Source organism: Bubalus bubalis, chromosome 6 (assembly GCF_019923935.1).
Source record: "Bubalus bubalis isolate 160015118507 breed Murrah chromosome 6, NDDB_SH_1, whole genome shotgun sequence".
Lineage (NCBI taxonomy): Eukaryota > Metazoa > Chordata > Mammalia > Artiodactyla > Bovidae > Bubalus > Bubalus bubalis.
The window spans coordinates 46117400-46129418 of record NC_059162.1 but is presented as its reverse complement, the minus strand read 5'-3'; the positions used below and the strand labels follow the sequence as shown (position 1 = coordinate 46129418).

The 12019-nt window shown below is 37.6% G+C and overlaps 1 protein-coding gene across 1 annotated transcript in view; it reads right to left on the bottom strand.

Annotated features, from left to right (window-relative positions):
• The window catches only part of DPYD (dihydropyrimidine dehydrogenase), a 945375-nt gene that overhangs the window by 345182 nt on the left and 588174 nt on the right, over nucleotides 1-12019 (bottom strand). The window contains exon 15 of the mRNA XM_025289449.3: nucleotides 186-254. Within this exon, the coding sequence (XP_025145234.1) occupies nucleotides 186-254 (69 nt within the window). The remainder of the gene's footprint in view (nucleotides 1-185; nucleotides 255-12019) is intronic.

Sequence of the window (12019 nt, the reverse complement as noted above, 5' to 3'; positions counted from 1 at the left end):
CTTTTAAATTTACATTTCCATCATTTTAAGGAAAACACAGGGTAAACAAATTGTAATAGAAATGTTTTAAGTTACCATTTTTCACTCAATTTTTCTTCTACAGGGTTATTTTTCATGACAGCTCTTTATTTAAAACTAATAAAAATAGAAGAGAGGAAATAAAATAAATATAAAGAAATCATTACCTCAGCCTTTCTGGAGAGTTCCATCCAGTCATTTCTGTTGTAACTGCACATGATGCTAGCAATCACAATCTTTAAAAAGAGAAAGGAAGGAAAATTAGTTCAAATAGTTATGTCTTTATACACAGGGGTCTATGATATTTACATATATATGTTTATAATGGTAAATTATATCATAAAAATTAGTTTTCCATCTGCTGAAAGAAATCAGTAAAGTACAGCACGGAATTATAGTGAAGCAAAGGATAAGATCTGGGGCTTCAGACTTAGGTTAGATACTTTCTCATTTACTATCTTTGAATGCTTGAGCAAGTTACTTAACTTACCAATCCTCAGCATTCTCATTTTTAAAATGGAGATAATAATACTGACTTTGCCAACTTCAAAAAGTGATAGTGAGACTTACATGAATTTGTGTATGCAAAAAGAGTTGTTTAAGTTATACAATGATGTAGTGTGTGCGTACTCAGTCACGTCCAACTCTTTGTGACCCCATGGACTGCAGCCCAGCAGGCTCCTTTGTCCATGGGATTTTTCAGGCAGGAATACTGGAGCAGGTTGCTATTTCCCACTCCAGGAGATCTTCCTGACCCAGGGAATGAACCCTGGTCTTCTGCATCTCCTGAAATGGTAGGCAGATTCTCTACCACTGAGCCACCTGGGAAGCCCATAATGATGTAGAAATATTTATTAATGTAATTACTGGTATAGTTAAAACGTTTCAAGGTATGGAAAGGAAATAAATTAGTGTCTTCTTCAATCACATCTTATTATAGTATGGATAATTACACCTTACATATTCAGAGTGAATTATAGTTTTAAAGTTTGTTAAATGTTGATTATTTAACTACAGTATTACAGTATAATGGAGGCTTCATAGAGTAATAGTTACTAGTATCTGCTCTGAAGTCAGAATGTCTAGATTAGAGTTCAGACTCTATCATAACCATGTGGTACTGGACAAGACATTTAATTTCCTCATTGCTTAAACATGGATAACACTACAATCTACTTGCTGCTGTTGTGTCTGACTCTTTTGCAACCCCATGAACTATAGCCCACCAGGCTCCTCTGTTCATGGAATTTCCTGGACAAGAATACTCGAGTGGTTGTCATTTCTTTCTCCAGAGGGTTTTCCTGACCTAAGGATAGAACCCATGTCTCCTGCATTGGCAGGTCCTTTATCACTGAGTCACCAGGGAAACCCACTATCTACTTAGAAAAGTAATAATCAAATTGCTAAGAGTTTATGACTCTAATAATGTACTAGGTAATGTTTTAATGGATTTTATCCTATTAACTTACTTAATTGTTCTCAAATGATTCTCCCCATTTTACAGATGAAGAAGCTGAGGTACTGAGACATAAAGGTTACAGAGCTAATAAAGAGCAGAGCCAGGACTCAGACCCAAAAATTTAACTAAGAATCTGTGCTTTTAACCATTAGTTTTTGCTAGCTTAATGTAAATGTCAGTATATGTCAGTAATTACTTTCTATTATTACCATTTAAAGACTATGAGATCAGGACACAAAGTCTGTGCCAAATTTGAAGCCACAGAGTCTAGTAGAAGAGTCCATTAAAAGCCACTGGGCTCTCACCACATACAGCTTTTTTTTTTTTTTTAATATGTCTAAAAAAAACAAAACAAAGATGTGATGAACAAGTCAGATGAATGCTTTTATCAAGAAAAGAAAGAAAATAAGCTATAATCATACGGGAGAGAGTTCTGAATACCAGAGCTCTAAATACTGAATAAGCCTGTCCTTAACGTTGGGTCAATTTTTTCCTGATAGACTATAATCCTCCATGGGTGCCTGGACTGCTCTGCACCATTCATCATTTTATCTACAATAACCAGGATGATGTTTGGCACATAGTGGAATTGATTGAATAAATGTACGAGGTCACTAAAGGTTTAGGAACAGAGAGTTGCATTTTCAGTTTATCCTTTTAAGATTAAGCAGAAATGAACACCATGAGTTAGAGAAGGGAAAAAATAAACAATTGGTGAAAACTTTTGGCAAATGATTATTGTATGATTCAGAGAGAAGAGTGAGCAGAACAGTTGTGAATGCTGGTCTTGGTGACAGAGAAAGGGTCAGATGTCAAAATACACAGAAACTGTGTGTATTAAGATTGAAAAAGAAGAATCAGGAGATCTGAGAGGCTGACTGTGAGTGACTGAGAAAATCTTACAACTTTAGTCAGACAAAAGTAAGATGATGCTGAGAAAAAATGAAGCCAGGAGAAACAGTGTATTCAAACAGATTCCTATGTAGAGACAGGAACAAACAGAGAAAAGTAAAAGTAGATGATGACTAGAGGAAGAAAAGTAAGAATGCATGATTGTTTTTTATTGAGTTTAGGATTCAACTTTTGTGTAGCTTTTAAGAACTGGGGAGGAAAAAAAAAATGTAAGAATGACCCTTGGCCTTTTCTATAGGGGCTGAAAAAAAGTGAAAAGTCAACTTCCAAACTTGCCCATCTACAAGCAAGAAAGGGTCACCAGCATAATTATGCATCTTCAATACACTCTGCCATTTTCACATGCTATAAAATCTTGACATTATTCTGCCCCACCCTCCAGTTAGAAAACAGAGCAGGGAGGAATTCCCCAGAGAGGCACCCAGAACTTCAAAGTCTATACTATTACCTTCTCTTGAGTATTCCTTGCACGGGGGACTTCATTTGAAATGAAAACCAATTGGGATGAAGGCTGGGGGCAAGTGGACAGATTCTACTGTCCTCAGTGGCCTCGAGGTCAAATCAACAAATACACCTTTTTTTTTAATTTTTTAGAATTTATTTTAATTGAAGGCTAATTACTTTACAATATTGTAGTGGTTTTTGCCATACATTGACAGGAATCAGCCATGGGTGTACATATATATCCTGAACCCCACTCCCACCTCCCTCTCCATCCCATCCCTCTGGGTCATCCCAGTGCACCAGCCTGAGCGCCCTGTCTCATGCATCGAACCTGGACTGGTGATCTGTTTCACATATGATAATATACATGTTTCAAGGCTATTCTCTCAGATCATCCCACCCTCACCTTCTCCCACAGAGTCCAAAAGACTGTTCTATAAAGAAAGGTTAATCTAAGGATTTAGGGAAGGAGCAGACTCCCCAAGCTTGCTGGTAAAATGTCAAGAGCAAGGTTAGATCCAAAGATTCAGACTGAAAAAATGACTTTCTTATTAGATACTGATTCTGTGGTGAAAGAGACAAACAGCAGACCTAGGTTTTTAGGGAGTTCTATTATTCAAAACCAAGAAAAGACAGACAAAAAACAAAAACAAAACTTGCTTCCAGTTATGACAAAGTAACCCTCAAGTTTATACTCCCATATAAATATGAAGTGACTGCTATATCAGGATGGCATCCTCCTCCCGTGTCCCTTTCAGGTGCCACAGAGGACAACAGGGAAGATCCTTCTAGTGGGCAGGATCCAGGTAGGCAGATGGGCTGACCAAGAAAGCCACTTCCAAGAAATCAAGGTTTACTGGCCCTGACAACTGGATATGATAGATGTTCTCAAGTAGGGACTAACATAGTTCCTCTTTACTAAATGGTGATTTTGGCAAAGCTGTTTTTTCTTCAAATATATATTGATTGTGTCTGGATTGGTTAGAATCATCATTCACCTTTTAAGTCCCCAGGATTATGAGGAGCTACATTTGAGCTTGATGGAGAGAAGTAAATAACACCCAGAGAACTGTCCTGAACATTGAGAACACTGGTGCCATCAAATGCCTAGGAACGCAGTGACTGGGTATGATTTGGGGCACGCTGTCATTGGGGAGGGGTGGCCACAGGTGGGAGAGATAGATAATGCTGAGCAGACAGAAGTTTTGTGTGCTCTGAACACCTAAGCGCTACCCTGTTCTTCATTCCTCATCTTCAAAAAACAGGCTCTACCTTCTTACCCAAAAAGCTGGGAAAATATCTCCAACAGGGTTAATCATAGTAATCAGCTACTCTACTCTCATTAAAGTCCTTCAGCTGAACTGAGGAGATAAAGACTTCTTTCCTCTTTGGTCCCTAAACTGGAATGGAGTGTGTTCATAGCAGCTAGTAATCACTGACTGATTCCTTACTTACCCAAGCCAACCCTCCCACTCCTACTCAAAGCTAGCTGCAGTAGGATGAAAAAAAGCAGAGACAGGAAAGTAGAGACGCAAGATGGAGACACGGTTCTGTCACTTTTAAGTCTGGTGTACCACTAGCATGCCTGTCCAAGTGAACCAATAAATAGCACTTTTGACTTAAGAAAATTCAAGTTATATTCTGGTTTCTATCACTGACAGTCTTGACAATTACTACATGCAAAACTAAAATTGTCACTTTTAAAATAACTTCCTAAGCATTTTTTTCTGTCAAGTAAATTTAAGGGGAAAATAACTTTATACCTTATTTTTAAATGCTAAATTATCTAAGAAGTCTAAATATCTTTATCTAAAATCAAGGGATGGTTCATGAAAATATATGTTGACATTATATTTCAGAGGAATAAAGATGACCCAAAATCATTTTATTCTTGACTAAAAGATATAAGGATTTTTCTAAAGGCCAGGCTAAAACACATTAACAGTAAAAGAACACTGAATAGAATTTAATCTTTCCTTGAGGATTGGAAAGCCCTTCCATGTTTTGCAGTGCCTGGTTTTTAATCAAAACAAAGGAAGACAGGTTACTTTTTTCCTATGGAAAAAAAGAGTTAATGTATATTTCATATTGTGAAACATCATGAAAAGTTACTAGAAATGAATATCCAATGGAACATTTTTTAAAAAGAACAACATTTCCCTATATTTCATTTAATTTATGCCATTTCTAATGCTCCATTTTTATGGCTCATATTTTAAAACATTATTGGATAAGTTTATACATAAAAGCCAAATGCTATATAATGTTTTAACTAATCTTACATTTTATGAACATTTTAAGAGTCAAGTGAGAGATTCAAACCATATTAGTTAATCACTTAATATGGAAACTGAGTATCTACTTTAGTAGGCACTAAATGACATATAGAGGAGTTGAAGACACTGATTCAGAGTCTTTGATTATTCAACAATCAGTATTTCTTTGAGACCTATGTGCCAGTAACTGTAACTCTGAAGTGATGAAGGAAATATAGGGAAAGTCCCTATATTTTTAAGAGGGGGAAAAAAAGGCATTAAAGAATACATTATTTGGACTATTTTTGGGTCAAGATTTAAAAACAATACAGGTGAACAATATGGAGAATCACAGGGATGCATAAAGCCACATCAGATGATTTGGGTAAAAGTTGGCATTCCAGGTAGAGGAAACTGTAAGCAGGCACTCCAGAGGAGGAGTGATCATGATACACTTAAAAAATAGAAGGCCTTTGTCATTGGTGCTTCATGACAGGGCAAGAAGAGTGCAAAAGGAAATGAGAGGAGAAGGAAGCAGTCATTTCTCTGGGAGCTGAAACCTGTGGGAGTTGTTTTTTTTTTGTTGTTGTTGTTGTTTTTTTTAATAGGGGTAATGGGGCTTCCCTAGCAGCTCAGGGGTAAAGAATTCACCTGCCATGCAGGAGACACAGGAGATGCCAGTTCCATCCCTGGGTGGGGAATATCCCTTGGAGAAGGGCATGGCTACCCACTCCAGTATTCTTGCCTGGAGAATCCCATGTAGCCTGGTGGGCTACAGTTCATGGGGTTGCAGAGTAGACACAACTGAAATGACTGCGCACACACGTATGCATGCATATGGGAGGTACCAGGAGATCACTGAAAGGTTTAAAAGAGGGTAATAAAATGATCTGATTTACGTTTTTAAAAGATGCTGGCTACTTTATAGGGAACAGAATGAGGGGGCTGTAGGGTAAAAGCAAAGAGTCCAGTTTAGTTGAAATAAGGTGACTTGTGTAATATTCACGGAAATGGCCAGACATGGAAATCTGAGCTAGATATGTCAATGGTTATACTCAGGAGGTGAGAAAAAATAAGAAATTAAGGATGATCCCTAGATTATTGGCTTGAACCACTGAATGGAACATAGATGCTTCACTGAGATGGGACAAAGCCTAGTCCAATTATAAGTCAGGAACTGTTAAGATGTTCAACTTTAATATATTACATATAAAGTATTTCGCAAACTATTGGGGCTTCCCTAGTGGCTCAGAGGATAAAGCGTCTGCCTGCAATGCAGGAGACCCGGGTTCAATCCCTGGGCTGGGAAGATCCCCTGGAGAAGGAAATGGCAACCCACTCCAGTATTCTTGCCTGGAGAATCCCATGATGACATTAATTGTGATACTGGATACATGAGTATAGAATTCACTAAAGAAGTTAGTCAAGGCTATGGTTTTTCCAATGGTCATGTATGGATGTGAGAGTTGGACTACAAAGAAAGCTGAGTGCCTAAGAATTTATGCTTTTGAACTGTGGTGTTGGACAAAACGCTTGAGAGTCCCTTGGACTGCAAGGACATCCAACCAGTCCATCCTAAAGGAGATCAGTCTTGGGTGTTCATTGGTAGGACTGATTTTGAAGCTGAAACTCCAATACTTTGGCCACATGATGCAAAGAGCTGACTCATTTGAAAAGACCCTAATGCTGGGAAAGATTGAGAGCAGGAGGAGAAGGGGACGACAGAGGATGAGATGGTTGGATGGCATCACCGACTCAATGGACATGGGTTTGGGTGAACTCCAGCAGTTGGTGATGGACAGGGAGGCCTGGTGTGCTGTGGTTCATGGGGTCGCAAAGAGTCGGACACAACTGAGTGACTGAACTGAACTGAAAGAAGTTAGGGTTGAAAGTGAATATTATAGAGACTCCAACATTAATGGTATATAAAAGCCACCTGGCTTAGTGACTTTACAAACAGAATAGAATAAAACAAGACAAAATGAAAGAGATGAGGATTGACCTAGAGTCACATTAAAATGTGGTGTCACAAATGCCAAGAGAGGGAAATGTCCCATAAAGAAAGGAGAAATTTATGAGGATGGAGGCTTAATAGAGACCTGTCCACAGGATTTGGCAATACAGATACCACTGGTAACCTTTACAAGAGAAATGTCAGTGAAGCAGGGAGGACAGATAGTCAGACTAGACTGAATAAAGAGAACATGAAGGAGTTAGGGAAGTGATACACAAAGCCTTCTTATAGTTTTGGTGGGCTTGCTGAAAGAGAAATGAGGCAGTAAATGAAGGGCTGTGGGAGGGCAAGTGAGAGTTTGTTCTTTTTTTTAATGGGTTATATATTACATATGCTTTTATACTGGTGGAAGTGACATGGACAAGAGGAGGAAACTGTTGAAAAGCCAAGAGGTGATGATGAATCTATCACCTAAGTAGAGAACGTAAACTGTGCAAGGAGCACAGGCATTGTTTCCAGTCTAACAATGTGGAAAGGCAGAGTAGACAGAAAACAGGAATGCGTGTAGTTCAGTTTACAGATTTGGTGTGAAAAAGTGAAATTATCTTCCACGGTGTTTAGATTTTCTTTACCATATAACAGATGAGGTCTCCTACTGAGAGTTAATAGAAGTAGAGACAGAGGTTTAGAAGGGTGAGAGAGAGATGAAAGTATTGACCTAGACATCTAAGAAAATGGGAACAAAAATTTACCAAGGGGTTATGGTAAGAATACTAGGCTAGAAAGGCAAAAATATTTAATCAGGATGTGTTTTTGTAAAATGAAATTTGTAAAAGGATGGTATAATTTAGAAAATTAGAACAAAGAAAGCTCCCTTTACACGGCTGACCATAGAACAGATTTTATAGATTACTTCAAAGTTGAAACTCATATTATCAAGATGTTTTTGTTGCTTTGGTCACTAAAATTTGGTGCATTCCATAAAAGGGCATTCTTATATCTAATTCTGTTGTTGAGAGAATACTTTTAAATTGCAGTTTTACATAGTTTTGACATTCATTTTGACTAATGCATGTAGCTTAAAATTACAATGTGTAAACATTCAATTTCTATTAAACATTAATGTTCTAAAGCATATAAAATGCCAACTATAATAATTTATGAATCAGATTTTGTGTTGTTTCTGCCTGAAAAATACTTTATAGGTTAAAAAAAAACAGGACACTTACTCCACAAGTAAATAGTGGAAAGAAAAAATAGTGCTAAATGGCTTTAACTGTCATCCTTCAAAGCTTTTAAATTAAAGAATCACAATTTCTGGTCAAATTATTTTTATATAATTCATTTCTTTATGGAATAAAGAAAATGATTTTATTAAGCATTTTTTTCAAGCTGAATGACAATGAAGTCTGCATGTCAAAAATTACGGTGAAGAACAATATAAAACTTCCAAGTTTTATCTTTGGCTGTCTTGTCAAATTTCCAAACATTTGCAGTCTATGCTTACAACACAGGTTGGAAATACTGTTTTGGTATCCTGTAATCATACTGTGAACTACAATGGAAATTTAGTCAATAGTTCAGCTGCAAGACAACCTAAAATTTTTAGTAGGGAAAAACAGGCAAAGTGCAAAGTGACAAAGGGGAACAGTGCAAATTACAAGTAGTCAACTTAGGTTTTCTCAAACAATTTAACAAAATCTTTCCTAACACTATGGGGATTATACTACACTGAAGAGGAAAGAATAACATGGGACATGTGATTTTCAGAAATTTAAACTAAAAAAAAAAGTTCATTAAATATTAAATAATTGTACAACATTCAAATTGTAAATGTTCTTTATGCCATTATATGAATATAGTGAAAATGATATTGGTACAATTTTCCTGGAATGTACACATTGAGAGAAGAACATTAAGAGTAAAACTCACAAGCTCTTCAAATTTTATATGGTTATTGTTAACTTAATGGTTGCAAATGAGAATAGTACTCTTAAAGTTCTCCTTTATATTATTTTAAAATTTAGTGTTTTCTTTCTTTGCTTATTTTGGGACATACACATATCTCGCTTATACAACTATTTCTAATATGAAAAAGCCATGTTCAAAGTTACAAAATGTGCACATAGTTTTCATAGAGACACGTGTACCCCAATGTTCATCGCAGCACTGTTTATAATAGCCAGGACATGAAAGCAACCTAAATGTCCATCAGCAGATGAATGGATAAGAAAACTGTGGTACATGTACACAATGGAATATTACTCAGCCATTAAAAAGAATACATTTGAATCAGTGCTAATGAGGTGGATAAAACTGGAGCCTATTATACAGAGTGAAGTAAGCCAGAAAGAAAAACACCAATACAGTGTTTATGGATATATATGGAATGCATATATATGGAATTTAGAAAGATGGTAACGATAACCCTAGCAAGACAGCAAAAGAGACACAGATGTATAGAACAGTCTTTTGGACTCTGTGGGAGAAGGTGAGGGTGGGATGATCTGAGAGAATAGCACTAAAACATGTATATTATCATATGTGAAACAGATAGCCAGTCCAGGTTCGATGCATGAGACAAGGTGCTCAGCTCTGGTGCACTGGGATGACCCAGAGGGATGGGATGGGGAGGGAAGAAGGAGGGGTGTTCAGGATGGGGAACACATGTAAACCCATGGCTGATTCATGTCAATGTATGGCAAAAACCACTACAATATTATAATTAGCCTCCAATTAAAATAAATAAATTTAAAATAAAGCTGCTGCTGCTGCTGCTAAGTCATTTCAGTTGTGTCCGACTCTATGTGACCCCATAGACAGCAATATGAGCCAAAAAAAGATAGGAAAAAAAATAAAGAAAATCAGAGACGTTTTTCACTAGAACAAGAAATAAACAACCACTGTAGACTACTCAGGAACTAGAGTAACTGCTGTTTTTTCTTCTTCTTTTGATCACTTATTACTAGTTTTTGGGCTTCCCTTGTGGCTTAGCTGATAAAGAATCCACCTGCAATGAGGGAGACCTGGCTTCGATCCCTGGGTTGGGAAGATCCCCTGGAGAAGGGAAAGGCTTCCCACTCCAGTATTCTGGCCTGGAGAATTGCATGGACTGTACAGTACAAGGGGTCGCAAAGAGTCGGACACGTCTGACTGACTTTCACTTTCACTTTATTAGTTTTTTTATCTAATTTCCATCCCCTTTGTATCTAGAAACTGATCTACCATTGGTCACCAGTTACAAAAATATCAGATACTTTTCAGCCCAAAACTTTACCAGAACTCTTTCCAGCACTGAGATGGTTAACCACCTCCAGCTTCCTGACTGAAACCCTCCTCATGTGGGCTCTTGAGATACATCCTTTTATCCTTATTGTTCCTATTTTTGCTATTCCTTCTCAGGCTCTTCTGCCCTGAGCGTCTTTTACATGTTAATGTCCCCAGGTTGTACTCATGGTCCTCTTTTAGCATTGTTTCATGCACATCCCTTAGACATCATATTCATAATGATTTCAGATAATACCTATACGTAGAAACTTCAGAAACACCTCCAATCTGTCTTTCTCCTGGATATAAGAACAGCATATCCAACTGCCTTAAAGAACCTACATTCAACTTGCCCAAAATCAAACTTAAACTTCTCTACCTGGAATTTGCCTTCTCTCTCCATTAAATATGCTTATACTCTATGCTTTTGTTCCAACTTAGAAAGCTAGATTTTCTTTCTACATTTCTCTTACTGCCTACATCCAACTATTTCCAAATACTCTCTAGTCCACAGGTTTTCAAATTTGCCTGAGCACTGAAATCATCTGGAGAGTTAAAAACATAACTCCTACATTTGTATGTAGTTAGGCCCAGACATCAGTGTTCTCTCAAGGACCTCCAGGTAATTCTAACCTGCACGAAAGTTTGAGAAGTATTGCTCTAATTTACTCCTCAAATATCTCTTCTAGGTGTCTCTGACTCTTTCATCATATCTGTTTTAGTTAAGATGTTCATGCTTGCTCCCCTGGATTACTGAAATAGATTCCTATTAGTCTTCCCATCTCTGATATCAGCCTAAGCCATTTGCCAGATCTATCTAAAAAGACAAACCTGATCATATCACACTTCTGCTTCAAATCTGACGTCAAGATAAAAATCCAACTCTTTAATATGCTATACAAGACCACAATGCAACATTTGCTCTAACCACAAAGAATTAAATACTTTGTTTCCTGAATATAACATGTATTCTGCATTCTCTTGACCATATGTCTATTCTTTTTGTCTGAATGAATAAGGAATGGTCCCTGTGCTCTAGGAGCATATGGTATAATAAAGCAGACATATGTAAATTGATACAAAAATAATTATAGTGTATGAAACAGCGTACAGTGACAGCAGAAAGGAAAGAGTGATTATTTGTACCTGTGTGAATCATGGAAGGTCTCATAGAACAGTAACTCTTAATTGATTCTGAAATCATACATGAGTATTTATTGGAAACCGATTAGAATAAAACAGCCAAGAGTACTCCAGTTGTACTAAGCAGCAGAAACAAAGGCAAGGGGTGTTGCCTTTAAGGAATATGCTCTGTTTAAGGAATATCAAGGAGTTGGCACCCCACTCCAGTACTATTGCCTGGAAAATCCCATGGACAGAGGAGCCTGGTAGGCTGCAGTCCATGAGGTCGCTAAGAGTCGGACACAACCGAGCTACTTCACTTTCACTTTTCACTTTCATGCATTGGAGAAGGAAATGGTAACCCACTCCAGTGCTCTTGCCTGGAGAATCCCAGGGACGGGGGAGCCTGGTGGGCTGCCGTCTATGGGGTCACACAGAGTTGGACACGACTGAAGTGACTTAGCAGTAGCAGCAAGGAGTTCAGTTAGCTTTGGGGGAAATGAATGGCTTCACTTCATGGGCAATGGAGCTGCATACATAGGTAGAAACCAGGTTTATTCAAGCAAAGGGCTAAAACAATGGTTTGTA